General features: G+C 46.2%; 5 protein-coding genes across 5 annotated transcripts; 2 read left to right on the top strand and 3 right to left on the bottom strand.

Annotated features, from left to right (window-relative positions):
* Window positions 1-147: 147 nt before the first annotated feature.
* LOC130695663 (uncharacterized) lies at window positions 148-1,693 on the top strand. The gene is made up of 4 exons (XM_057518831.2): window positions 148-386; window positions 462-846; window positions 934-1,075; window positions 1,138-1,693. Exons 1-4 carry the CDS (start codon window positions 305-307, stop codon window positions 1,597-1,599), a joined length of 1,071 nt encoding a protein of 356 aa, XP_057374814.1. The 5' UTR covers window positions 148-304; the 3' UTR covers window positions 1,600-1,693.
* On the bottom strand, window positions 1,629-18,541 carry LOC130695658 (bridge-like lipid transfer protein family member 1). The gene is given in 24 exon segments (XM_057518827.2): window positions 1,629-2,190; window positions 2,265-2,503; window positions 2,562-2,692; window positions 2,762-2,941; window positions 3,007-3,243; window positions 3,320-5,199; window positions 5,262-8,635; window positions 8,698-10,896; window positions 10,968-13,171; window positions 13,174-14,275; window positions 14,364-14,960; window positions 15,027-15,251; window positions 15,309-15,692; window positions 15,762-15,866; window positions 15,932-16,029; window positions 16,087-16,242; window positions 16,305-16,455; window positions 16,526-16,663; window positions 16,742-16,849; window positions 16,917-17,228; window positions 17,286-17,432; window positions 17,506-17,795; window positions 17,856-17,999; window positions 18,064-18,541. Coding segments are annotated over 24 exon segments (14,949 nt in total). The 5' UTR covers window positions 18,323-18,541; the 3' UTR covers window positions 1,629-1,901.
* Window positions 18,542-18,754: 213 nt separating this feature from the next.
* On the bottom strand, window positions 18,755-22,823 carry LOC130695615 (uncharacterized). The gene is made up of 9 exons (XM_057518775.2): window positions 22,653-22,823; window positions 22,284-22,578; window positions 21,741-22,177; window positions 21,503-21,669; window positions 21,165-21,438; window positions 20,097-21,104; window positions 19,980-20,041; window positions 19,351-19,916; window positions 18,755-19,279 (listed from the first exon to the last, which is right to left on the bottom strand). The coding sequence occupies exons 2-9, from the start codon at window positions 22,551-22,553 to the stop codon at window positions 18,887-18,889; spliced, it is 3,177 nt and encodes a 1,058-aa protein (XP_057374758.1). The 5' UTR covers window positions 22,554-22,578; window positions 22,653-22,823; the 3' UTR covers window positions 18,755-18,886.
* A 293-nt stretch (window positions 22,824-23,116) lies between these two features.
* Window positions 23,117-24,181, top strand: LOC130695646 (COMM domain-containing protein 3-like). The gene is made up of 4 exons (XM_057518813.2): window positions 23,117-23,350; window positions 23,403-23,674; window positions 23,736-23,900; window positions 23,962-24,181. The coding sequence occupies exons 1-4, from the start codon at window positions 23,125-23,127 to the stop codon at window positions 23,995-23,997; spliced, it is 699 nt and encodes a 232-aa protein (XP_057374796.2). The 5' UTR covers window positions 23,117-23,124; the 3' UTR covers window positions 23,998-24,181.
* On the bottom strand, window positions 23,929-27,743 carry LOC130695618 (polycomb group protein Psc-like). The gene is made up of 4 exons (XM_057518778.2): window positions 27,437-27,743; window positions 27,252-27,375; window positions 27,039-27,191; window positions 23,929-26,921 (listed from the first exon to the last, which is right to left on the bottom strand). The coding sequence occupies exons 2-4, from the start codon at window positions 27,361-27,363 to the stop codon at window positions 24,364-24,366; spliced, it is 2,823 nt and encodes a 940-aa protein (XP_057374761.1). The 5' UTR covers window positions 27,364-27,375; window positions 27,437-27,743; the 3' UTR covers window positions 23,929-24,363.
* Window positions 27,744-27,808: the final 65 nt, after the last annotated feature.

The following is a 27,808-nucleotide window of genomic DNA, read 5'->3' as shown; positions in this document are numbered from 1 at the left end:
GTGTTGTCGTGCAATGCCGTTTGGTGTGGTCGAGCGCATTGGATATACGTCGGACTATTGGATGGCAGTAACTCGTAGAATGCCAGTCTAACTAGCAAGCGTTCTCACTGCGCAGACAATCACCTGACGAAGAGTCAACGTTAAAAACGGGTTTATTGACTGTCGTGCCATCGGAAATAGTACTGGTGTTACGACGGCGAAATCTGAATTCGGCCGTTTTCATTGAACAGTGCTGCGAAAATTGTGATCATCAACTGTTAAATTCAAAACAAAGTTTTGATTTAATCGAGGGCGGTGTTTTATCATGTTCTTTTCCAATGCCCTGTCTGCTTTGCAGAAACACGAAGACGATCAGGATGATGAAGAAGAGGACGTCTTTCAACAGGGTAAGTGGCAAGAACCAAGTAAAAAAAAAATGTGGTAGCTTTAATGATGACGTGATTTGGCAATAAAACGGGCAGCAAGAGAAGTGGTAGCTGCCAAGACATACAGTATGGAGACGGCCGTCCGATACGTCTACGGTCAAGGATTCGGAATGGATGTCCAGATTCTCACCGATGAAGAAAAGGAGGCTATCGAACGGGCGCGCTACTGTCGCCAACAATTGCTCAGATTGAAAGCCCGTCGCGCGGCCCAGGAGGCCGGAGAGGCGGACACTTCGCAAATACTGCAACAAGAAGAAGTTGAAGAATGGCTGGCCAATATTGAACTGAGATTAAGACAGCAGACCCGGAAATTGGGAATCTCAGCTGCTGAATTGCCCATTTGGATTGCACCTCATTTACGTCGAGACCTGAAAATTGGCAACATCGCTTCGGCTGCCAAAGCAGCTGCTGCTGCAATCAGGCGAGTTTGTCGGCATTCACGCAGTTGTCCAAAACGACATTTTGTTATATGAGCATCACGTGATCAGTCATTTACTGTGCACATCAGGTTGAAATTAAGCAGCAATGATGTGGCATCTGGCGGGCCATCATCGATCGGTGCCACGTCGAATACTACACCTCGGGACAACGAGAAAGCGGCTGCTATCGCCGCTCTGACCGACCTCATGGAAGAACTGGAAGAACTCAGCGTAAGAATTGAATTAATGAAAATAATTATTTAGATTATTATAGTCCCTTTTTTTTAACATAGATTACGAGTCGGGATAATCAAAAGGATAAACAGACACAGCCTCAGGGTGGATCGAAGAGAACTGTACGATTCCAAACGCCAAATTCGTCCCCGTTCCAGACACCTCGATCACAAGCTTCCGAGCCTGGAGGATTGATTACGTTTCATCGTAAGAATCGTTTGAAAAAGACTACGTCAGAAGAGAGCAAAGTTCAACAACCTCAGCCGTCCAGTACGAAGTCAGATGCAGAGCATCAACCCCAGCTGGAGCCGCAATCTTTGAAAACCAGAGTGTCGGCATTGGCATCATCGGATGTCACGAGACCAAGCTCATGTCCAGGACGTACACCTAGTGTTAGAGGGCCGGACGTTCCACCCCAATCGCAGCAGCCAGCCGTCAAAAGCAAAGGGCCCGCCAAGGGTTACGTGACCCGCCGAAGAGGATCAGAGAACAGCCCATTAGCGCAGCTGTATCCGACATGACGCTAGCTGATGTTCCTAGTCTGTTAGAGCACCATTGAAAAAACGTGTATTTTAAACACAATCAAATATTACAAAAATTACAGTCATGCAAATCGATTGCCTATTATTGTATCATTATTATTGTTATTATTATTATTGTTAACTCTCGTTTTTCATAAGCTCTCCCCTTTCTCACCCCTACTAGAATCGTTGTTTACAGGCAAAAACAGAAATACATTGTCGAAAAGACATAAACAATTTTTCTTTAAAAACAACAACGATGTGGATCGCTATCAAAGTCAAAGTAGGCAGTGTGAAATGTTTCACTTTGTCGACGGTCGAGCGCTATTGACTGTGTTATTGGAACTCACGACCCCACTGCTCCCGATGATGACACCGCCAGGTGATGTGGAATTAGCGGCCTGCGACACTTTGGCGCGCTGGGCGGCGATCGTGCGGGACAAGACTAGAGAAAGTATTTTGTCGAGCGGATCCATGGCGCCGCGTTGAACCCATTTCGGGATAGTTGTCCGAGCTTGCGAGAAGCCCAACTTGTTAAGAATATATTCCACTCCGTACGGCTCGATTCGTTTACCAGCCCAAGAGAGTAACCTATTATTTCCCAATTTTAAAAACAAGATAAGATGAAAGAAAATGGCGAAAAAAAAAATGAAATCGTTCAATACCGGACAGTTGGTTCTAAATGCCAAGTTTTGCATTCGTAGCTGCGCCAGTCGATCTGTTCGAGAATACGACGTTTCTTTTCATCTTCGTTGGTTGGCTGTAGCGAAGGCGATGGATTATTGGTGCCAGGACTTCCTTGGCTGGGCTCGGCCAAGGTGGAACTAGCTGTCGTGCTACCCATAGCTGCCTTTTGAAGTTCAGGACTTTGAGTCCGTTGATTGCTGGCCGCCGAGGCAAGAATCTGAAATGATAAACATTGTTAATTGTATTACATTTAAAAAGTAATATTCATAACGTACCACTCGTTCTTTCTCACGGACGTACGATGATATAAGATCGTGTAGGAAAAAGAATGCCTCGGCATCGACCGTCACGAAAATATGATCTTCGAAATCCGTAATGAAACTGCAATCGACGCTTGGTTTTTCTTCTATCAATATTAAATATTCAAAACTAACTGTCTTGGCATTCATTTAAAATGTAGAGATTATTAGAATACCTGTCAATGAAGGTACACAGCCAGTTTGCAAATGCTCTGATTTCAGATGGAGTTGTAGACTGGGGAATGCGAAAATGATCTCGGCAGCGTGATGATAATCAGGAATTTTAACTGACACGTGCGGAGCACCGGAACTTGAACGCTCCCGCTCCCGTTCCAAACTCGGAAATCGCTCCATGGCTACAATGTACACACAGGTAAATTACAGGTGGTAAAAAGAAATGATAGAAAAGATTTTTGATTACCGTCGAGCCGGCTGTTAGCGAAAGCGTAAAGGAACCAATCCTGGATCGTTTTGAATTGGGGCGGGAAGAGTTGCGTGCGGGATATGCGACAAACTGTGGCCATAGATGCTGGGCTGTTTTGCTGTTGCTGCTGCTCGATAACGCGATAACCAATACCAACAGGTGTATGAGAGCCAGGTCCACTTAATCCCAGACTAAACGATAGATTTTGAACAACGTGGATATTCTTCGGATCAGCTGGACGTGCAAAAGCAAAAAAAATAAAAGGTTAATTAAAAATACATTCGAAAGAAATAAAAAATTATTCGCTCACAATCTCCTGGAATCTCTTGAGCTTCGGTGGCAAACGAGACGCAAGGATCTTTGAGGCTAAAAAGCGCCCAGGATTTGGACTTGAAATTGACACCATGGAAACAGGCGAGCGAAATGTGTCCACCGTGAAGTTCCATCGTTCCGCCCAGGATGGTGCCCGTCATCGGCAAGGGAGTGGGTAACGTGGCGATTTCCAGGCCTGCCACACGTCTCAAGACGCCTTGCCAATGTCTGTGATGTTGGGCTTCCAGAGTAGGGCCGGCCGGTTCTGCACTTACGGCTATTTTGGCCGGCACATTTTTCCCTCCACCTTTGCGACGGATGCTGCTGTGACCGCCTCCGGTGGCCGACAAGGTCGAAAAGATGCGCCTGCTACTCCGGAATTGTTGCTGGAAGAATTCGTCCAGCTTGAGGTACATTTTGATCAAATCGGCCGTGGTGGATTTGGATATCATCAGCTGAAGCTGATCCCATCCGAGGTCGCCATGAATGAAAATCATGGCCGGCCTTTTGGTAGGCGACGAAGCAATCGATGTCCGTCTGGCTGGCACCTTGTCCGGACTTTTGATGAGGTTACCGATGCGCCACTCGTCACGCAAATCGACGGCCAGTACACTGACTCGGCCCATCAAGACGCTAGTGCCCATATAATCCAAACGGCATTCCAGCACTTGGAGTTTGACGGACATCCGATGATCTGGTTCCGTCCCGGGATCTTCTCGGATGGACAGCGATGTGTGGATGCCGCTCAATTCAATGGTACCACCGACGATACCACCTTTGGCGTCTAATCCGGAGCCTTCCAGGCCGATGCCAATGTGCATGTTCTTGTGCCCAGTGCTACCGATCGACAGACGGCCATCAGCTTTAAAATCTTTGGTCAGCCAAGAGACATTGCCCATCACGTTGCCCATGTTCATGTGGACGTTGAGTTTGGTGAAGTTGACGGCAAAGACGACCAGCGTCTCCCACGCAGAGGCAGGAGATAACCCGGATTGATCGGGTTGCAACTCTGCCCAGAGATCCCGACTGGCAGGTGGAACGAGATCCGGTGCCGATGAGTCCGTTTTGCTCAAATCGCCGAGGAAGAGATGACGGACGATAGCTCTTCGATACCAAGCTTTAGGGAATGCTAATATTTCGGGCAGACGACGCATGTCGTACTTGAAACTGGCCGAACCGATGTCGATGAGCGTCGAGAAACGAACGACGGCTTTAGCTGGATCACTGGCGCTATCTCGGCCGTTACGTGGCTCTCGATTTGCGGCCTCTGCGGCCGTCCTCGGGCTGAAATTCACTTTCCTGGAACGCGACAGGTTGAACTTGACGAACTCGACGTTGACGCTCAACGAGTCCTTGCGTTCGCTTTCGGCTTCGGGGGCCTCGCGCCTGGAAGAGGACGAAGCGGCACCCGTCTTCTTGCCTCCGCCGTACGGATGGAAGATGTAAAGGGAGAAATCCGACAGACATCCCGTCACGCTTAATCCACCTCCAGTCAGCGCTTGGTTTTCGGATCGTTTCGAAGAGAAGACGAGGTGTAGCGACGGAAGCCGGAGAAGGCATTCGACGCGCGAGACGGGCAGACAAGAGAATCGGAATGTGGAAGGCTGGACGTGACAATAGACGACAACGTCAACTGGAAACGACGCCGTTGTGGAACCACCTGGAGAACCTGTCGATGGCGGTCCATCGAAGATGAACAATCCTGAATTTTCTGTGGCAGATGTCGGTGTTGGTTTGGCTTCGGGAGCTGTGATCGGAATAGGCTCCAGAGCTTGTTCCAGGAATTCCAAAATGTGGGGGCTTATGATCGTTTCTTCTGGAATGCTGTGTAGCGTCATCCAGGCAAAGAGACTTCCTTTCTTGTTTGACAATTTGCCCCTGAAAAAAATAAGATACATAATAAAAAACAATTAACTCAAATGCAAATTAATAAGACTGACTTGTTGGTCGCTGAAGATACGGGTGAGGCAGAAGCGTTGATGGGTGTAGGAATGTGTAATGTCTCTTCGTGAACGGTTTTGGATTCGTAATAAACTTTAACGTCCAATCCAGGAATGTGGAAGATGGTCAAATCGACCGCCATTTGGGCCGTATTATTGGCCAAGACGCGCAGGCGAGACGTTGACGCGTTGTGGCGCATATCGGGTCTACCCGGTTTGCGAGCCGGTGCGGGGCTGGGTTGATGCGGGTTGGCGGTAGTGTCCAGGACGGAGCTGGAAAACGAACGCTCCTTTTTCATGCGACGAAGCACTTCGTCGTTACGGGTATCGCGCGTGTGTAAAACACATTTTCCGCTGTTGATGAACACTTTGAAATCGAGTTCCAGATCGACACTGGGTTCGCTGGAATTTCTAGTTCCGCTACCCACACCGCTCGGGTTTTCCGCCGATGAGGTTGCCCCGCTCCTGTCCTGTTCCAATAACGACGGACCCCCTCCGGCCATCGATGAAGTTGGTGTTCTCGGCCGCCTAGTTCCAGTAGTACCCCCGCGATAAGCATCGCTAGTGGGCGTTGGAAGGCAGCTCATGGGTGGACTTCCTTCGATTGGCGGAAGAAGGAAACGCTGGGCATCGCGCAATAAGAAATCATCCGTGGAACCATGCCCGCTAGTTTCCAGATCCAAAACTACTGGTGGAACGACAACAGACCTGGACCTTTGATGATTCGTTTGACTCTGCAGAGGTACTCGCTGAGACTGCGTGTGATGTAAAGTAGCCGGCCGCTGATTAGCCGCGTTAGCCGATACGGAAGAAAGAGATGTGGACGTCACCGGATGATCTGTGATGATGGACGAAGCTTTCACGCTTTGCCTTTTCAATCGCTGGAGCATGACCCGACGGAAATCTTTCGAAGCCAAAGCTTCCAGTTCTTGAAGTCTACGCATCTCTTGTTCGACCGTAGCCGAACTGGCTCCTAACAATTTCAAATCCTGGATAATTCGCGCTTGTTCGCTCATTTCTTTCTCGATGAGTTTGGAACGATGACGTCCACCTCGCGGCATCGTTGCCACCGTCTCGCTGATGGTCACGGCCCGTTCGATCCTGCCGCGACGGCGACGCAATTCCACGGCTTCGTTAAGATCCTGCGCATCGGCAATGATCGTTTCATCTTCGTCCGTGCTGGCCCCGAGCGCTGATCCTTCCATATCATCGCACGGACTGGCCGCCGGCGAACTCCGCTCGTCTCCGTCAATTCCTACACCATCGTAATCATCACCGAATTCTCCTTCTTCCTCCTCGCTTCCAGTTAAACCGGTTAACGTGTGCCCGAGGGCCGAAAACTGGCGGCCGATGGACGTGTCGAAATGAGTGTCGACGCCTTCCATCTGCCATCCGACGTGCAGGATCCATTTGGCGTTTTCGCCGTGTTGATGCTGCGGAGGAGTCACCGTCCGACTGCAGACCTCGTAAGTCCCCTCCGAGACGACGCACAAATTCATGATGGCCGGATCGTCCATGTCCGGTTTCCAATCATCCAGCCCAGTCTCAAAATCATCGGCGAATCGGAGACAGAGTCCGGTGAACTTGCCTTTGCTGACCAAAGATCCGGAACTGCAAGCTGAAATGCTGGAATTTTCCAGCGTTACGACGACGGCGCTGCAGATTTCCGGCTCCGACGAATGGCCCTGTCGGTTGGCCGACTCGGATCGTCCAGCTCCGTTGGCCGCCCATATGCTGGACGGGGCCATGTTGAGTGGCATGCAAATTCCCATGTCATCTACAGTCAGTTGGAGAAAGAGTGTACCCAAACTAGGGGCTCCTAGTTGGCTAGTCAGTTGGCCCAGTTTGTCCAGCTTGTCCGGTTTATCGGCTACGAGAGATTCGTCTTTGATCCATCCACCGCGTTGCTCTGTCCAGTATTCGTAGGCGTTCTTATAATTAAGCCAGACGAGGATGGCCTTGTCGACGGCCACCGGTTGGAGGTAAATGAGCGGGCGAGTGAGCGTGATCAACACGACTTCTTTGTCGGCAGCCGGATCGACTCCGCCCGTCTCGTTGGGAGTCAACTCGTCCTGGAAGGCGTTGCGCAAGCTGATGCGCGTCTTGAAAAAAGCCACTTGCTGGAACTCGGCTTCGGCTTCTTCGAACAGCGGATTGCGGATCAGCTGGCCGAGGCTCAAATTCAAATCCACTTTTGCCCGACCGAATAATTTGGCCGGGCGAGAAGCTTGCGCCGACGACGAAGCGGACGGAGGTGCGAAAGATCCGGCAGTGCGTCCGTTGCTCTGAGAAAAGACGTTCTGCACTCTGTTGGAGAGCTGCAATTCGACGAGGCCCGTCTCCAGCCGGACGGCCGTGTTGGTTGGCGTTGTCGCCGTGATCTGGATGCCTTTCAAACGGACGATGAGGTGATAAAGAAGCATCCGCATCGCTGAAGAGTTGCCATCTTGATGATCGGCCGGTTGTTCCTCCCAGAGGGGGACGGGCTTGTCACCGCCAGAAACTTTGTTCAAGACGTCGTTGACTTCGGCCATAAAGACCTTTTGGACAAAGACCAAGTGGTTGAGGAGATCTGTGGTCAAACTGTGTTCGAAGGTGCCGATTTCAGCGACAGCACTCAGGTAATTGCCTCGGCAGAGCACCACTCCATCCACAAACTCCTCCGTTTTGACGCTGTCCTGCAGGTATTCGGCGCCGACGTGGACTTGAGGGAGCTCGATGGACGCCGACGGTGGTAGATTTTCCGTGATTTGAAGCTTGGTCGTGAAACTCAACGAGTGTCGAGGCAAATCGATATCGAACTTGGCTTTGCTGCCCGTCACGCCAGCGCTGACAACCTGTTCCATCTGGTACTGAGCTTGCAGCGAAGGGAGCAGAGCTGCCGTAATGCTCAACCGCTGCAGGACAATAGAGAACTGCATAACCAATGGCTGGAGAAGATTGGTGGTGGCTTCACGTTCGACTTTCCCCCCGACGGAACGATGTTCCACGGTCGGAGCAGGGATCTCCTTGGGTGGCGATTGTAATAATGGGCCGAGAGCGTTGGCGTTGGTTCCAAAGACACCGCTGCCTCCAGCAACGAGTCCTCCGGCAACTAGATCCAGCTCATCAGGGATAGTGCTTGTATTCCGTCCAGTGTTGCGGCTGGCCAATCGAGGGACTCTGAATTCTTGTAAGGTCGAAGAGAGCTGTTTAGAGCCACGTGTCATCATGCCGTGCAAAACACCTGGATGCTGCGGGATGTCCACGTGGACGGCCCCGATCGAGAGTAGGCCTGAATTTTTGTCTTTACCATGATGGGACAATCTAGAATACAAGGCCTGCGACTTGCCAACGGTAATCTTGACTACCGTCTGCTGACTTGGGGCGACACCCTGTGACGAGAAAATGAACTAAAAATCTGCGCGAATTTGGTGTGAAATGAATTGATGTTTACCTCTAGCAAGACGATCATTGCACGGCCCAAATGGCCCGTCAAAGAGCATTCCATGCGTGGGAAGTTGTGCTGGAAAGGTGGTCGATGGGGCAACCCGCCAACCCGAACTTTTTCTTTGTAGGTTAAACTGGTATGAAGTGAGACGATTTCTGATTCGAGGCGAAGGCCGCTAAGCATGGCCAGCAGCCGGACGCGATTCACTTTCATGATGCCAAAGACAACAATGCGAGTTCGTTCAGAGCGAGATGCCACCACAGTGGTATGACCGGCATTGGGTGGACGGCTATCAGCTCGAATCGGGGCCGGGGTAGGGCCCAATCCGAGCTCGGCATCGCCTGTAGCACAGTTCGACGGCTCGCTGATGCTATGTTGTTTATTGACCGTACTGGCCGCTGTCATGGACGAATACAAATCCAATAGATGGTAAATAGTGCGCCAGCAACTAGGCAAACCAACAGTGGCGGCCGTGGCGGACGCGAGAGTTGGCGATGGATCAACGCCATCTTGAACGTGTTTGCTCGTATCTGTAGCCAAAGTGGTTGGAACAACCATAGGATTATCTTCTTGATCGTACATTTTCGCAAAACGCGAGCTGGAACGAAGTCTGTTGGCCAAAAAGCTCGGCGGCCTGAAAGAACGATTGCCAAATTGAATAGACTCCGATTGGATGGAAGGTGAAGGCTCCGGTTCTGATTGGATGGGCCGTTGCGGCAGTGGAGGTGATGGAGTAGATTCTGGAGAATCGAAGATGACAGTCAGAGCTCGAAGAGGATCGGGTCCGCGTTTTAACGGCCTCTGTTCTCTGAGCTGGACTTGCGTTGCTTTCGCATTGCCGTAAACACTACTTAGTTGATGAAGTAGCCGCAAGAGGGGCATGTTCACCTGCTGGGCCAAATAACCGACGGATACGCTGAAATTCAGAGCTGTAGTCCGTTGGGGTTTCCACAGGCCGATTTGTCCTAGGAATCCTGTTCCACCTGCGGCAGCTACTGATGAAGATGCTGCTGGAGTTTCAGATTCGGCCGACGGACCCCGACCTGTAACGCCACCTGTGCTTTCATCGCAACAAGTGCCACCAGCGCCCAGTAGTCCGCCATCCGACACTTGATTCACCTGAATTTCGATCGACATGCGTTCGCAGAGAAACGCCGGCACTTCCGGTGGGATGTACACGCTGAACTTGTGCCCGCCGGGCGCATTCTTTCCTCTCCCGCTAGCATGTCCCGCTGTTTTGCTCATTTTGGAACGCCGCGATGAAGATCCAGTTTGATTCCATTCGCTTTCGAAGATTTCAACCCGAAGCTCTTCGATTCCGCCCAGCACTGACGCGCTCCCGCTCAGCGAGAGGACGTCGGATAGCGTGCGTTTGCTCTCCAGGCCCACGCTGGCAAAGAGGGAGACGAAGATGGCCCTTGTGTCTACCAACAAATTGAACTGCTGATGAGGCTGTTTCTGATCAGACGATTGCTGTTGTTGAGGCTGAGGTTCCGTCGGTGTCGGTTTAGCCTGATCCGGTTTAACAGCGCTCCTCTGTTGCCTGGCCAGCCAGTTGTAGAGATCAAACTCTTCTTTCGATTCTTTTTTATCGGTTTTGCGCAGCGGAGCTGTTGCGTCTTCGTCCTCATTTTCATCTTCGGCGCTGGACGCCGAAATTGTTTTCAATTCGTAACTGCCGCCGAATCCGGATGGATGTGTTCCACTTGTCAATTTGCGACGAAGGGCTGACATCTTCGGTGGAGATGATGGTTGCGAAGCCCTACCCAGAAGAGGTAAACTGGATTCGTTGAGGTCAGCTGGACTGAGGACGAGACTCGATTCATCCGACGATATCCACGAGCTCTCCGCTTCGTTGTGGCCGGCCAACAGGCGATCATCTTCGTCAAGGTCTGCGGATGGGGGTCCACTTCTCATCGATGCCAAATGAAGTCGACCCGGATCTCTGCCCATCAAATGGCTGTTGATTGGGACGCTGAGATTTGCTGGAGCCTTTTGCGCGCTGTTCTTATGCAAGGAATACGTCAGCATGAAAGGTGTGTAAATGGCGCTCTTCCATTGACGGCCGAGCACGATCACACCTTGCTTTAAGGTCGATAACGGTGGGACTATGCTGGGCGCAAGACGGGCCTCCAACGTCGCCCACTCGTTTCTCAACATCAAGACGTAGCGATGCAGCACCAAGTTGAGCTGACACGATGGATCCTGGCAACATGAACGTAAATAAAATAAAATTAATTTAAAACTTTTAGTATTTAATTTAAACAAAAATTTACCTCTTGCAATGTCCGCGACATGAGTGATAAACAGTTGTATTTGCTCTTGATCGGCAAATGGATCTGCTGGACGTCTAGAGCTTCGGCCATGAGCCCTGCCAGAACGCTAAGTGATCGCGTTTCGGCCGCGCGGACGAGCTGCATCACCGTGATGGCCAATCGATCCCCGGAATTCATCCACGCGTTAATGGCAGGCGAAGCTGTCGATAATAAATTGCGATCTAAAAGCGCGAACTCAGATTTCTTTGCGGGTGAGGTTCGAGGAGGAGCAGCAAAGCTCAACCAAACGGCTTGAATTTGAAGCGAACAAGACGACAAGTCCTTTTCGGCCTGTGGCCGACTCAGCCCAGCATTTTGTTGATGATGCGCATCTTCGGCCGAAGTGGGTGTCCCTTTATCCGAGCGCTGTTTGAACGAAATGTGACTAGAATGGCTCGGTGCGGACCCCGGAGGTTGGTCATCCACATACGGGGTTTCGTTGGGTATCGTTTCCATTTCGACGGTGGTAACGATCGATCCTTTAGGATCATTTTTTTCGCTGGTATTGCCACTTTCGAGGACGTTCGACACTCGTTTAACGGCACGGATGTTGAGACCTTGAAGGCCGCACTCGAACACGACACTGCCATAACGTTCTTCGTCTGAAACGATTGGAAACGATTGAGCCGAAAGGTCGAGGTCGTTGGCGTAACTAAAAAGGACTCTGGAACATCCTGTGGGTATCACCGTTGCCGTGACATTGTCGGGAGGAAGTCCAGGGGTTAACGAAGGCGTGTCGTTGTTAAGCCGTCTCATTTGAAGGTGAATTTTACCTAAGGTCCCGCTGGCCATGATCTGCTCGTTTTCAGTTTGCGTCCATTCGACAAAGACAATCTCTGGAACTCCGAGAGATTTGCCCGGTCTGCTCTTGGGTTTTTGAACGCTAGCAAAGAAGCTCTTATTACCTCCGCTTTGTCTTTGTTCCACGGGACGACTGACGGCCTGCACCCATCGACATTCTCGCACATTTTGAGAGAAGTGAAGGGAAAGAGCGTCGACGCAAACGGCCGCTGATGAAACACAGACGAGATCTCGAGGATTGTCCAGCATGGATAACGATATGAATTGTTCGACTATGCCAGCTTGCAGCAAACAAAGATTAATGCGCGGAATTTGAATGGAACCGCGCAGTTGGTAGACGGTTAAATCGCGGTACAAAGCGGGCCCGGTTTTCTGTTCCAGCAAGGCCATGCGTTGCTTTTTCAGCGGATTTTGCGACTCGACGTGGCCGATGCAGCGCCCGTAAACGCGCGTCATCAACGTCATCGGGTGAAGGTGTTCCAGAGTGGGCACCAACGACTCGACAAAGCGCTGGGCGGATTCCAGACTCAGCGGGCAGCACATGACGTGGATCGGTCGGCCTACTTTCACGAGGACAGTGGACGCATCGCACCTTTCGGATTTTGCTCCACTCGTACCTGAAGGTCTTTCTTCTTCACTAGTGTCCCAGACCCACGGCTGGCCGGCTTTTTCAGCTGGTTCCTTTGAATGCGGGGCGAAAAACCCGAAACCGGCTCCTTGATGGCCAGGCGTGTTCAGCGGGCGATCGACCAGCCGGAAAGATGAAAATCCAGATTTAGTCATATGAAATCGAAGTTTCGATGTGTCTGATTGTCGGATTTCAGTTGGAAATTTAGGTGCTGGTTGGGACCAATGAGGGCATTCCGCCTCTCCTAAATGGGACATGTAGCTGGTCAGAAGAAGAGGCGAGTCGACTACGGGACGTGCGGATTGCAGATGAAGGTCAACTAATGAGAAATCATCGGCGGATGATACGGCGGAATTGAAAGAGATGTTGGATGTCCTCGATGTAGGACGGCTGCTCATGCGGGTGCTGGATGAAGGTGAAGTCCTCGTTGACGAAGAGGAGGACGAAGCTGCGGAGCATCTTCCATTTCGACTGCCATCTGAAATGATGAGGTTAGTGGTGTCATCTGGTAGACTAGCGGGGAACGAAACGAGTTCGTCTGATGGAGAACTATCCGCAATATCATCATCATCTTCTTCTGCCGAATAATAAAGTTCAGATTGCGATTCAGTTCGGCTCGTTCTGGAGGATATCGTGGAACGCTTACGTCGCACAAATGGATGTCTGTATTCGACAGTGGACTCATCGGCTAGCGCTGGCATAGAATTTTGTCCAGACATCCGTTTTCCAGAGAAAATTTTCTTTTTGTTCCAGGACTGGTCATCGGAAGAGATGGGGTAGAATTCGCCGTGCCGAGTTCACGTTGCCGGGATCCATTTTGTTGCATCGATTGATTTTCCAATTCACGTAACGACATCCTGTTCCTCGAAAGCGTTTTGAAATTGGTTAATTGATTCAATTCTTCATCCCCTTCTCCAGTTTCTTCCAAGTTCGTGACGTGGCTTGAATGCAACGCTTTCTCAGGAAGGATCAGTACCCCATGCACGTTCTTCATCGTGCTAGTATTGCTGACATCCGATTGAGGTCGTTCTTTCGATGCCGCAGCCATCGGAGGTGAATTGCCTCTGGATGGTGGATCGAAATCAATTAAAAACACATCCGTTCTCAAAATACTTTGGCTAAAAGCGAGGTCGGTTCCACGACTTAACATCGGATTAGCCAGGGCAACGTAATGATCAGAATTTCCTTGTGAATCGTCTTCGTGACAATTGAAAAAGCCGAAACCGTTAAAATTGCGTCCGAAAAATGCGCACCCACCACGACAACCGCATTTGCCTACATTTCTGTTTGGCTGGCCAGCAGGATCGGTTGGGGCGGCTACTTCGTTCAAATCAACGAGATTATCCCAGAGGAACCACATACGATGTGTACGAGTGTCGTGAAGTCGTAGAAAAGCGCTTTGAAGTGCGGGTAGATCGACCCGGCAATGGTCGGCCGATGATCCAATATCTACGTAGATGGGTCCGATTTCAACGAGACCAACTTCGAGCCATTCCTGACAAGGGATTCCGTTTTCAATCGGAGCAGCCGATTCAAAATCAATGCGATGGCTGCCGATGGGGCTGTGCGGCTTCTCCCGGCTCGCGTACAATTCTTCGACGCTTGAACGTGAATAGCCGCTGGCTTGCGTTCGATTCCAGGTGCTATTGCTGCTGCTCATTTTGACAGCTCCTGACTTGTAGCGATCCGTGGCGTTTAGCGCTGTGAACGAGCTGTCGAGGTTTGGTCCGCGAGAGGTGTTCAAATATTGACGTAGGTGCACTTTTGGCATTAGGATGGATACGCCTGCGTGAGTCCGACGTGTATGCAAATTGCATGTTGCCAATCGTAGTGGGTAGATCTATTTAAATCAAAAACATTTGCAAAATTAGTTAGTTAGAAAAAAAAAAGGAGGTACAATTTTTGCATATAAAACAAAACGAACGCACCTGTAATGTGACGGCCGTGCCCGATTCTACTAGAGCAAAATCAATCAGGTCGATAGAAAGACGAGTCATGCGATACTTAATATCTTCCGACGATGGGCACAACGAACCCAAGGTGGTTGGCAGATTGATTGCGGATTGGTTAGGTGTTGTAGAGAATGGACAAAGCGGCTGGGCAGTGCCGTGGTGGCAAGCGGTTTGGCTCTTCGGTGGACGGATCATTTGATTTTCCTCGTCCAACGCTAAACGAAGAAAGACTTCTAGTCCGGCAGTGACATGTTGCAGTTGAGGCAGAGTCATCCGACCCGTCAGCTGGCCCAATGTAGCCTCTATCATCCATGCGTACTCGATTGTCTCTTCATCAATAGCTCGCCCAGTCGGGCTGAACATTGCGTGCCCACGGACTTGTAGCGCTGACAATACTAAAAATCCCTGTTGAAGATGACAACTCTCTGCCGTCCGTAGGACAGTGTCCGTTGAATACAAAACTGCCGGTGATACGAGGAGCTGGAGTTTAGTCTCGAGGAATGTTTTGTTCATTTCAAAACTGAGTTTCTCCAGAAAAACAGTTGGGCACGGTGGATCGTCTTTGCTACAATGCTGTTAGACGTAGCAACAAATATTAGATGCACAGCTGAAACTACGACTATCGGAAAAATGAAATACCTTCATTAGATGGGCATTAATATCATGCATTGTGACAGAGACGTTCACATGCAGAGGTCGACCAATGCGCACGTCGATGACGCTCTCTTCCATCGCGGCGCTTGTATCGGGAATAGGATCAGCACTTCGGTTAAGCGATTCATTTTTACCCGTTCTCTCCATGTCAAGCATTGCAGCTGATGGATCCATATCAGCCATCCTTTGATCTTCCCCAAAAATATTTTCCTGTGTTAAAAAAAAATTGAAAATAAGGTCTTAACATTATTTTTAAAAATGAGTTACCTTGAGATTAAGGAAAACTCGGAGAACAGTTCCATAGACGAATAACTCAGACGGACCCAATTCTATTTCGACAGTGACCTGGTCTGCCTTTAAGGTCGTCGGATCGAATTCCAAAGTGGCCGGTCGACCGTTTCTAAGCGGGACTTGAAGAGACGAAGTGGTGGGAACAGGGAAACGGACCGGAGTCAGAAGCAGTTCTTCCCTCTCTGGTGTTGGCACGTTGGCCTGAGGCGCCGGTCCCGGGGGTGTCATTGGATGGTAAGTGTATTGGATGCCGAGTGAAATGACTGGCACTGTCCAGCATTGGACCCAGCCCTCAGAACGTTTGACTAAGTTACGCCAACGTTCTTTATCGCAGTCAATTGGCGTTTCATTTCGTATGGGCTGGAAGGATAATAAAATAAGAATAAGAGAATAAGAGATTTACAAAATTTGCATGGTAATTCTACTAACCTCCGCAGATCTATTAGCTGTCCGTGCATGCGCTGCAAGCGCCAAAAGGACCGGTCGGCTGGTGGACATTTCAGGCAACTGCACATTCATATCAAGTGACTCACCCTGCAACGTATATCAAATCTAAATTATTTCAACACATCACGAAGATCTTAAACTAAAATACGCACTTGAATTTGGAATTTCAGTTCCATTGTTGGGGGAAGGAAATCGTTGAACGGAAGGGCAAAGGCAAGCTCGAGAAAATCTCCACTAAATGCCGCGTAAGCTGATGGACGGTAAGGATTATTCATTTTGAAAAACACCAGGTTTATTAAGTACATACCATTTTCTTGACGCTGTGAAGAACAGTCAACCCAATTGTACTGATTGGCAATTGTTATTAGCTCAAACTCTTTGAGGCAAAATTTAAGGAACCAAGTATAGGGGATGTAATATAGTAAATCGGCTGGATTCCTTGACGACCAGTCGTTGATCAGATCTAAATGCATTACATAATTTTAGAATCTGGAAAGGGTAGGAATATCACAATAAAAAACGCACCTTGAAAGAAATAACGATGCTCGTATATAAGATGCAATGTGGCTTTCGTTCCTGTTAATGATAAATTCCAACTTTGGTGCGCGTTCCAAGCAACCGGATATTGCATTAAAACCGCGAATTTCAACGTTTCGGCTTCCATTAAACTTCGATACTAAATATGGGAAGATAAAAAATTTAAAACATAAGTTTGTTACGGGAGGCTATGATTAAATCATCAATACCTGCAAGCTTGTAGAAGCATCGACATGGAGGAGTTGGCCAGAAATCTTTGTCGCACAACCATCAGATTTCACTGTCCATGGAATAGTTATTTCCAAGTAGGATCCAGCGCCAATTGTCATGTGAATGGCGTTCGTTTCCTATGTTGTGGTTCAATTATTCAATTGTTCTTCGTTTTTTTTCATTACTTATAATCGGAAAATTAAGACTCAACTTGCCTTGCATTTTGTGAACAACACATCCACAGTGGCTTCGCTTAGAGTGCTAAAGCGGATGTCAAAAGATTGTACCGTTCTTTTTTCGCCTGGTCGCGGTGGAGATGTAATCTATGAAAACAATTTAGAAGTATTTAAGTCTTCAATGAAGAGGAAAAAAAGATGTAAAGTTTAATACCTTCATAGGCTGATAATTTGGGGGGTAGAAGAATTTGAAAAGCTGTTCCCGCTTTCTGTCAGCCCAAGGACCGTAACTGAAATCGGTTCCTTTTCCGCATCGAATGTCCAGACCCCATACAGGAGCATGGCATTCGACAACATCTCCATTGGCCAGCTCAATCATAAGAGGCACTTCAGGCACGATTCCTGGCTCGTCCATGTAGTAATAAAAATCGATGGTGTTGGAAGAGAGGACGACGAAGCCTTCGCCCATGAGCCTAGGCGGCTCATCATTTAAACCCGTATATTTTAAACTTGGTGCAAGCGTTACCTGGATGATAAATAAATTGATCAGTTGGCGAAATACGAACATTGACTTTGTGGTTACTTTGAAATTTTCTGCTCGACACGTGACCACGTGAACGAAATGGTCGAGCTTGGACATTGCGGGCTTCGTTGAGTAGACCATATAACCTTCCTCCATCGAAAGACAAAGAGTCGTGGGTACTAGCCGATTTCCAAATACCGCCCGGCCCTAAATAGAGACCAGTAAAGAAAAAATGGAAAACATTTTCGGAGTGCATATTTTTTCGGTATTAAAATCTTACGCAACATATTTCCACTTTAATAACTGGAATTAAGTCTCTCCATGAACGACCGAGAACTCTTGCGCCTTGACTATTCGATTCTTCATCGGTTAATTTACTTGAAGTCGATGCTTTACTGGTGGTTTTGTTAACTGAACTATTGCCCAGATTTCCATTACCCTCGTTTGGTATGATTAATGATTCCAAACCAAATATCTTTTCAAGTTCGTTGTACAAGTTGGAACGATTATAAATGTGCAATTCAAGACCGTTAAGCATTAGCGACAACCGAGTATCTGAATGTGACAAGTCTGAATAAATAAAATGGATATTAGTAGGGTACATAAAAATTGTTGATTGCATCAAAATACCTTCTGTTATATCTTTGGGCACATAGGATCTCCACCATCGAAACACTAGCCAGCCATCTTGAATTCTAATACTAAAATCCTCACTAGTGTAAACAATGTCACGAAACATAATTTTTCCTGCTAACACATCAAATGTGAGTGAACCTAAAAAAAAATAATGGATATATCAAGACCCCTTCTGTATAAAGCAGCATTTACGGGTGCTTACCTATTCTTAAATATCCACTTCCAATTACAAATCTGTTTAACAACCGAGTGAGTATTTGGCCAATGACACGAGCACTGTAATGTGTAATATAGGTGAACCAAAACATAGCAATCAGGAGGGAGAATATCAGCCATGCAAAGTTGGCATCAATCTCTATGTCCTCCAGAGTAGTCTGGATGGTCTTGGTGAAATTCCATTGAGATGCCTGTCCAATTTCACTACCACCCAGGCTTGTCCCATTATGATTGAGATCGGTCATTTTTGATTGCCCAACTTGATAAGGACGGAAGTTAACTTTATCGATCGTCTGACTTTCTAGGATTTCACTATTTATTTACATGATTCCGAGGTAATTAACTAACGAAAGGGGTATTAAAAAACGAAAAGACTCTGAACATACGTAGTGACATGTACAGAATAAACCAACCGGCCTAAAATTTGTTGTAAACGGAAAGGACCGAACCACTTAAGGCAGAGAAAACAACAATATCGTTCTAAGTCCGAACTGCGAAACTATTTCATGATTGTGAATAAGAAGAACTTCTGCTGCGAACAGCGTTGCCATCTCACCTTTTGTGCTTTGTCAAATGCCAAGAAAAGAGGAAGAGCTAACAGCAGGAGCTAAAGAATGTGAAAGGGAGCGTGGAGGCCGTACAAGAATGTAAATGCCACTATGGAAATAACGACGGTCTTCACTGAACAACAAACTTTATTGATATCACCTGGTATTATCCACATAACCAACAATAACGCACAGTCAAATTTCAAGATAAATGAGGGATACTGTTAACGAGAAGTATAGCAAAAGCGATGTCAGGGAAATTTACTTATCTTCTATTCTAGAAAGAAACATTTTTTTCCAAATTCCAATGGTTTCATCAGCTGTTTCCATTCGAAGAACTGTGTCGATTAACTGAAATCGGGAATCAAAGTCAGCAGCATTGGAAAAAGGGAAATATTGCAAGTGGTTTCTTAGCTTCGTAACAAACGGAAAGCCACCATCCAATGAAGTCCAGAGGGCAATGAAATTATTTGGAGAACTGCTCCAATCTTGGCTGGCAATGAAATTGCTTATTCCATCTAATTGTTCGAGCAATAGGAAGCGGTCAAGCGATTCCAGGAGACTAAGCGCCGATCGGTCAGAATTCACTAAGCGCTCAATGCTTCGAATAATTGCGCATTGACAACCACATCCATAAATTAGATGAAGAATCACCTACCCGAGTTTTAAAAAATTTTATATTATCTGAAAGTACACGCAGCAACGTGAGGAATTAAAAAAAATACCTTCAGCACTGGAGCTTGGATATCAACAAGGGGAACAACATTACTTTGAGATTCTTGGAATCCTCCACGGAACATGGCTTCGAAGAAGCTTGCACCCTGTAAACGACTCTTGACACCACCAATCTTTTGATTCGGAATTATGTGGAAGAAAACGTCCTCTCTCAAATTGGCTACTTGGCATGGCTCATGGCTAAATAAATCACTCAGGGCAGTGCGAGGACTGAGAAAGTCGTCCATTTTTAGGAATGAGCCAAGGGAGGACAACGATGCGGCAGCGTATGCCCTGGTATTAGGCGAGCGTAACTGCTTTCCAATGGTATCAAGTATCTGGAGATCATTGACATATCTTCGTAACAAACCCCTGGATTTAACGATCAGCGGTGCGGCCATGGCAACAACCGAAGAGGACGCTAAATCGTCGGCGCTCTTGAGTAAAATGTTTTCAATTTCACCACGTCCAAATTGCGCTACAATGGATGCCATTTGATCGAGAACTTGTTCAGCCACTCTTCGAAGACTCGAATGTAGCGGACAACAGTGAACTGTAGTTAGTCTTCGATTTAATCCTACATTTAAAAAATAAAAGGGTTTAGCATTCAAGTATTCAATACGTATCAAGTAGAGTGTACCGAGGTATACTTCCAATGGAAATTGTGATCGTAAAAGTAGATCCACAAACAAGGATTGGCAACTGTAAAAAACCGTTGAGTTATGGATGGAAAAACATTACAATTTTTATAACCTACCTGGCAAGTCGGAAAAGGAATTGGCAGGCCCGAAATGTGGGTGTTGAAGTTTCCATCAAATAATCTATAACGGCTTTGACAGTATTCAGATCAGTAAGCTGTTTCGGTGTATCTTCTAGCCAGCTGAGTTTGAGCAAGAGATAGACGGCCACTTCCTGTTGATGGACCTGATGCGGTTCGGCTGTAAATTCGGGCCAATTTTCGTAAAAATCTTTATCGTCAACTTGTCCCAGTTTGAGCCACAGCATTTTAAGGTCTTTTTCACAACAAAGTCTCCGGCCCGTCAAATCACTTTGGCTAATTTTTGCCCGCTTTTTGCATGGCAGTTTTGGACTAGTAGGAAGGCCATCGCTTTCTGAATCAAGTTCGAAGTCAACATTAGTTGGAGAATAACAACCCGCTTGGTCCTCTTCTTCATCGTCTGAATGTTCAAAATCAGATGAAGAAGGCAAAGTAGGGGGACAAAGTGGACTCATTAACTCGGCTGAAGGTGAATCGATTGGACTTTCTGAGGCCGGACTTGCTGGATAACCGGAGCTATAGGCTGGAGAGACATTCCCTGAAGAATAATCAGAAACAGCGTCACCATCTGACCCGGAATCTGACCAGGTTGAGAGAGAGTGGGTCGGTGAAGAAGACATGCTTTGAGATCTAGGACTCGAATGTGGACTGATGGTTTCACTGTCAACCACATTAGGTCGATCAGGATTCCACCCAAATATATTGAGTGCAGCTGGATTGTTTTGATTAGATTCTCTGAGTCGAGAAAATTGGTCATATTCCATTTCCACTGCCTGATAACTAGGGCTGGTCGTGCGATACTGTTTTCTTGAACGACATTTTATCTTGCATTCAGAATGACTAACTGTCTGATGAGGTTCTGTCGGTTCTTCAAAGGATTCTTCCAAAAGAGAAGAACTTATCTCAGTTTCTGCCGATTGTGTACGATTTTGCTGAGGACGTTGAGGACTATAACCAGCTTTACCGGATCGACATAGTTCAACATACCTGAGATAATAGAGAAAGTTTAGTAGGACTTAAAGGGTTGATGATAGAAATAGGCACCACCTAGTCAATCGGGTGGTGAGGATATCTACAACTCCTCCACTTACGAGTTCTGCCAGAGCACTCGTATCATATTTAAAAGCAAGTAAAGTACTGAAGATGTTGTTGTGCTGCGAACGAAACCGTTGTGAATGCAATGGTATTGATGACCCTGCTGCGCAAAACGGATCTGATTCCCGAATTAATCCGAGCAAGACGGGGATGCCCCCAACTTGAAAAAAACAGTTTGGACTTTCGCGGCATAATAATAACAGACTGCTGAGATAGACTGTTGTTCCTGAATTAAATATCAAAAAACAAATTTATTCGTAAGCATGGTTAAGGATATTAATTTTCCTTACCACACTTTCCCAATTCCTTTTCTTCTTTAACAATCGGAATAAGGGCTTCGAACGCATCCTTTGATGCTAGCAATGGCCGCACATGTTTGTCTTGAACCAGTTGGTATAAAAGCTGAGGTGCCTTGGTTGATATAACATCTGAGGTGCTGAGTCTCAGCTCTACGAATCTAGGCGAAATAAAAGCGCATTTGTTAGGTAAAAATAATCCACGCGAAATAATTCAACCAGTAGAAACTACTTTGCTATCACTTTTCCTCCTCCTTCGCATCCAATCCAATAATGAGCAGAAGATTCAGGGAAGCGCTTCATGTAGTTAAATATATGCGACAAGGTAGCAAACAGCTTCTTTTGAATATTGATACTTTCAGTTTTCATTAGTAAATTTGAAAGCTTTGGGTAGATATGATTTTTTCCTAGAACAGCGACGTGTTCCTTAGAATCGGAAAGATTATGGATTGCACGAATGGCCATGCTTAAAATTTCTTCGTCAGTTGAGCGATCGATTATGCTTCCTATCGTATGATGAACCGAATACTCTAGTACACATTTCGCGGCAACCTTTTTATCGTGGGCAAGTGATCCGATGACTCGACAGCCCCTACTTAAAATAGCAGTATCGTCTTCAAACGATCGCAAAACCCGAACTAACACGGGCAGACCACCTTCCTTGCGAAACTAATAAAAAAAAAAGTTGTTTTATAGTTTTATGTTATTTGGAATATTTAAAAAAAATTCAAATGGTCAATCTGATTCACTAATGCTTGACAATTTGTATACTTACAATATTTCTTGGCTCCTGTTCTAGAACACAATGACCCAAAATGCTAAGACTGACATCAACAATTTTCCTGTTGGATTTTTGTAGCTGTGCAACTATATGCTTCACACCCTCAGCTTGAATAAAAATCTGCAGCAATTGAGGCTTCGGGATGAATTCAGTTCTAATTTCTGTTAGAGCACGATAGCAGACTGATGAATGACTAGAGCTCAATTTGTTGAACAGGTATTGAATTCTTTGGTGAATGGAATCTGTGTTTCTTAAGGAGTCCATTTCATATACACATGTATAAAGTCAACTGTAATTGATTCAAACACAAAAGAGTGTTTAAACAGCTATAATTATTAAATGGCCACATTAGAATTTCCAGACCTATAATCCGTACGATGTTTTGCTTCTTAGTGGAGATTGAACTACATGAAGTACAAATTTAACGTTGCAACCAACTGTCAATAAAATATAAAACAAAAAACAAAGAAATCACTGTCAGTTCTCAGCTGTTTTCGGCAGAAGAATTTACACGGGGCGAGATGCCAGAAGGCATCAAGGCGTTAAGGCATGAGAAATTGAGAATAATATCTTTAAAAGATGCGCTGACTTTCAAGAGAATTTTCTCATGAAGATGCTCAGAAATTATATGTAGCTAAATATCCAATAACTTGCAAAGAAATGTATTAATCTTTTCAAAGGTGATCGACTTCCTTATTTAGTGGTTATCATGAACTGTTGCAAATTTGTTCCTGGCCTCAACTGTCAATTAAATAGAATTTTGTATTTTTATTTTGTACTCGTCTGCTAGCATGTTTACATCCTGTATTGTCATTATTTATGATTCCTAGTTCTGATGTGTATGTTTTGGTTCATGGTCGATGCTTTTCCAAAAAAAAAAATGGGTGACAACACATTGCTCGAACTCTCTAGTATTGTTCAAAGTAACCTTTTATCGCTAAGTGATACCAAAACAGAGGTTTCCTTGGAAGAATTTGGCATAATCATCGATACTGTTTGTAATAGTTTGGCCAAGATCCCAAGCACGGACGAGTCACAAAATGTAATCAGGCAGTTAGAAGGTAACAGAAATATTAGATCTCAGTTATACAATTCTGTTACACATTTTTTTAGTTAACAAAGCTTTAGGAAAATTGGACCCACAAAGAATATCAGAGTTGTACACAAACCTTTCTAAATTTATAATCCAAGCGGCATCCCAAAATATTTCATCCAGTCAACTGGAGTCCAAATTAAAAACATTCCACTGGTCATCTGAACAAATTGATAGGCTTCTGAAAGTCTTTTTTGCCAACCAAAGCAAAATCCAAGCAGTCCTAAGGCTGTATGGTACCAGCCCACCAAAATTGGTTGATGTCAATTGGAGGCTAGATTATCGATTAGAAGTATTTTTAATTCAAACCTTATTCACTGTTAGCAAATATTCCATTTTCTATAATTTCATAGACCAATACTAGAGGGCCTGTTCGTGAGTTGATGTACATTATTGAATTAATCTTTGAGGACAAAGGCCGACGCGAACCGTTGACCTTTACTGCGTCTCACGCAGAATTGGAAGACTTGGTGAGTACACTTAAAGATGCGTGTCATTCCGTGAAACGTGTTGCATTGGTATGAGAACGGCACGAAGAATAGAAAATTATAATCGAATTTGCTCGTGTATTCTCCTTAGTTAAAACTAGGATTACAAAAAAGGGAAATAAACTAACGCACGAAGTACAGTGATAGTTACGAAGGCATGGAAGACCTTCGTCTCCACTCTCTCAGTGTACAAATATCGCACTCTTTTCTATACAGATTGAACGTGACCACAAGGCGATAAAGCCGTGCATACACTTGCAGATGAAGAAATGAAACGAGGGAAAAAAGAAAATACAAGGGATGAAAAAGTTGCCGCCGTACTGTAATCAATAACACGGTCTAAATGATAAATAATAGATCAGATCTTACGTTATATTGAAACTCATCTTAGGAGGTGAGCGAAGTAGCCGGATATTGGTATTATTGGATATGTACAAAATGACGCTACGCGCACTTCCCATCACTGGTGAGCTCGTCTTTTATTTTTAGAGCGTTAAGACGGAGATGTGGCAGCAACTTCCACCTTGGAATCTGATTGCTTTTCGACTTCTGAATTGACATTCTCCGACGCAGTTTTACTAACCGAACACTCGGATTGCAATATTTTCAGAGCGTCAACTTTCCCACAATCCACTTCTGTAACTTTACCATTTTCTTGGCGAGGCGAGTGCTGATTTTCTCGTTCAGCTGTAACAGGTTCGCCATCAGTCGGTTTAGGAGCTGCATCACTTTTGACGTCTTCATCCATCCGAGTAACGCAGCTTTCCACGACTGTTTTGCAGTTTGAAGCTGTCGCAGAAGGGCTTGTTTTAGCAGCAGACGACTCTTTATCGACTACGTCACTAATCGGGAGAAGTGTGGGAGGTGAACGTGCGGAACTAGGGGTAGACCCAATAGGTACTAAAGGGGGAGGTGGGGCAACAGTTCGTCGGGGTACAAGCGGTCTTAAACCAGGCGATGATTTCTTTCCTGTCGTAGAAGAAGAACTGTTGGATGTCGTCGTCGTCACAGTCGGAGGCATCGAGGGATGGAATCCTCCGCCGCTGTTGTTATTAACAGATGATGAAGAAGACGAAGAAAGAGATTTTGGAGAAACGTGGGGGCTTCCACGATTTGACATGAAGGGCCGCGGAACATAAGATGAATGGTAAAATGAACCGACCAATTCACGTGGAAGGTTTGGTAGCAAAGGGGACAGGCTTGATGGGTAAGTACACTGCTGTAATGCATTCAGGTTAAATGTTGGTGTGGGGAAGTTATTAGACGTCCTGGGGCTGGTCGACTTGTGCATTTGCTGTGAAACGGCTGACGAAGAAGACGACGACGATGACGCCGTCGATGAAGGAAGAGATTTCTTTCCGTCCGGTGGAGGAGGAAGACCCAACGGAGAAAGGTAGGGATAATGCGGATGGGAGGCTATAAAGCTGGATATGAAATGAGCTGGCGAAATAGGAGGCCGGTTGCTAAATGGCGAGCCTGATGCTAACGTAAGCGGAGCTGGGCGATTGGGTACCCCTCTCGTTAGATTAAGCCATGCTGCAGCGGGAAATCTTAGCTGCTGAATAGAGCTGTCTCTAGAAGATTGGGACGTCGTTGTAGCAGACGCCGAAGAAATAGGATTCAGTAGATGCTTTAAGCGGGCAGCCGCATCCTCAGCAGCCAAACTAGGCGATGGTTGTCTTTTAGATTGAGAAACCGTTGGAACGGAGTAAGGGCGTATTGGATTGGTAGAGACTTCGGGACGAGGGGATGGTGTTTTCCCTTCTCTGATCGACCTGTCTTTATCAAACGCCTTTTTAGGACTACTGGAGGCTTTGGTCAAATTGACAGCCACTTCTTGAACAGGCGATTCAGTCACAGATGCTATTGATGTTCCCGTAACCTTGCACGACATTCCATTACTGTCGCTACAGCCGGACTGTGAGGAATTACGTACTTTGAAGAATCGAGGTGCTTTTGATGGACTTGAAGGTGCTGCTTTTTTGGCCGGGGTAGGATGGCTTTGCTCAGGGCTTACAGTGATGCCACTATCATTGGATGTCACTGAGTTTGATGTTCTTTTGATTCCTACTCGGTTCACACTTTGGTTCCACGAGGTAGGCGATGGTTTCGGTGTTTTTTGATTGCTGGTCACAGAGAGTTTATTGCGGACCGATGCAACGGCGTGTGAAGCAGAAGAATTACCGGCAATTTCCGTCGTAGCTGCAGTAGAACTCTCACTAACATCGGGTGTCTTTTTTACTTCATCAGGAACTCCTGTTTTGACATCAACAGATGTCGCACAATCCACTGGGGTTTCTGGTTGGCTATTGACAGAAATATCAGGAGGTGAAACGGCGGGAATTTGTACCGGCGATAAGTCAATGCCCGGCTCTGGTTTCGGCGACGGAGGAATTTTCTCGTCCGACTGTTCGGTCTTTTCGCTGGCAGAACTGGAAGCCGGGGCTTCAATATCTTCTGTAATGCCATTTCTTGCAACTACATTCAAGACACTCATAATGCCAGTTTCACTAATTTCAAGTTGAACTTCATTTGTTATTTTTTTCTCCTCATTCAATGTCTCTTGTTTGTTTGGTGTTGGAATTGTTTGTGGAACATCTTCATTAACACAGGTGCCATTGGTCAGAGGACTGGGATTCTGCACCTTTTGGTAAATGCGATACTTCAGTCTCATAGGACCTTTCCGCCGCCAATTATAGATATAGGCTAGGTCCACTAGCGAATATTCGTCGCACAGAAAGGAGTCTCCGAAGAGGATATCTAGAGCGTGATTGCTATCCAACCCATATTTTCCACGAATAAGACGCTTCAAAAGGCCCACTGTAACAGCAGCTGGGCATCGAAGGAATCGCTTTCCGTTCAATTGGTTATCATTTACGTCTTCAACATCTTCTTTGCGATCCACAATATTGTCTGCATATTCCAATGAAAGGCAGATGGTTTCATCAGAGGAGTAAATAAAGTAATCTGACACCTCGCCTCTGTCCTCCGGATTTGAAGGCAGATCATTAGGATGTTTGCTGTAGAATTCTCTCCTGAGGCGCATTTCATCTTTAAAAGAAAATTTTTATCCAATAATTACTAGTTCATTATTTTTCCCCTTTTTCAGAGGTAAGCAAAAGAAAACAGCAAATTGAATAGCTGGCGGCTTTAGCCATGATAACTTACGTTGAAAAAGCCCAGGAACTAATTTGTAGACTATATCTTGAAGGGTTTGATCTGAACGGATATTCAGAAGAGGCTTTGTTTTGTGGACTTGCACTTCACAGACTGGACAAAATTTATTCGTTTCCAGATATCTGACGATGCATGACTTACAAACTGTAAATAAATTTGGAATAGTTAAAAATAATTGTATCTCGCACAAATATGTGGGCTTACAAGAATGAAGGCACTCTATGATCGTGGTTGCTTCGATGAAATATCCTCTGCATAGCAAACATGTCAGATGTGGATTCAACTTGGTGATTTGTAATTTGCTGACTTGATGCATGACGACTGCAACCTGTAATAACATTTTAATAACCATAAGTTTACCAAAATTCATTAACACAAAAAATAATTACCCATAGAAGATAATGTGATTGTAAAACTATAGGATGCTAAAATTTACAAGTTAAGGAAGTTTGTTGAGAATCCAGGAAGGGTTCCTTTTTCAAGGTCGGTTATGTCACTTGCTGTTTGGGATGCTTTGTTTCGATCACTACCCCAACAAGCTCGTCTTTTACTTAATCCCAATAAACACGCCTTAAAAAGGCGATGAATTAAACACAATCAAAACTTTTGTATTTGTTGACGTAGGTAAACGAGAAAAATTTTTCATGATTTATCCTCGAATGCGGCTAGCCGCCATGTTTGTGTCCTTGTGGCTTCCCTCCCTTCCCCTTTCCTACAAAAATGGTTTGGGAAGCGTCTGCTTCTGATTGGCGGTTATTCGA

This window comes from Daphnia carinata, chromosome 7, assembly GCF_022539665.2.
Source record: "Daphnia carinata strain CSIRO-1 chromosome 7, CSIRO_AGI_Dcar_HiC_V3, whole genome shotgun sequence".
Lineage (NCBI taxonomy): Eukaryota > Metazoa > Arthropoda > Branchiopoda > Diplostraca > Daphniidae > Daphnia > Daphnia carinata.
Note: the sequence above shows the minus strand (reverse complement) of the source record. Positions and strands in the feature narration are given on the sequence as shown.

Coding starts and splice junctions, on each gene's coding strand:
- LOC130695663 (XM_057518831.2), top strand. CDS start 305: ATGTTCTTTTCCAATGCCCTGTCTGCTTTGCAGAAACACGAAGACGAT. Junction 847..933: donor GCAGCTGCTGCTGCAATCAG/GCGAGTTTGTCG, acceptor TGTGCACATCAG/GTTGAAATTAAGCAGCAATG. Junction 1,076..1,137: donor AAGAACTGGAAGAACTCAGC/GTAAGAATTGAA, acceptor TTTTTAACATAG/ATTACGAGTCGGGATAATCA.
- LOC130695615 (XM_057518775.2), bottom strand. CDS start 22,553: ATGGACTCCTTAAGAAACACAGATTCCATTCACCAAAGAATTCAATAC. Junction 21,670..21,740: donor GGAGGAAAAGTGATAGCAAA/GTAGTTTCTACT, acceptor TATTTCGCCTAG/ATTCGTAGAGCTGAGACTCA. Junction 19,917..19,979: donor TCCATTGGAAGTATACCTCG/GTACACTCTACT, acceptor TTTTAAATGTAG/GATTAAATCGAAGACTAACT.
- LOC130695646 (XM_057518813.2), top strand. CDS start 23,125: ATGTGTATGTTTTGGTTCATGGTCGATGCTTTTCCAAAAAAAAAAATG. Junction 23,675..23,735: donor GGCTAGATTATCGATTAGAA/GTATTTTTAATT, acceptor ATAATTTCATAG/ACCAATACTAGAGGGCCTGT. Junction 23,901..23,961: donor CCGTGAAACGTGTTGCATTG/GTATGAGAACGG, acceptor TATTCTCCTTAG/TTAAAACTAGGATTACAAAA.
- LOC130695618 (XM_057518778.2), bottom strand. CDS start 27,363: ATGCATCAAGTCAGCAAATTACAAATCACCAAGTTGAATCCACATCTG. Junction 27,192..27,251: donor CATAGAGTGCCTTCATTCTT/GTAAGCCCACAT, acceptor ATTTATTTACAG/TTTGTAAGTCATGCATCGTC. Junction 26,922..27,038: donor AGTTCCTGGGCTTTTTCAAC/GTAAGTTATCAT, acceptor TTTCTTTTAAAG/ATGAAATGCGCCTCAGGAGA.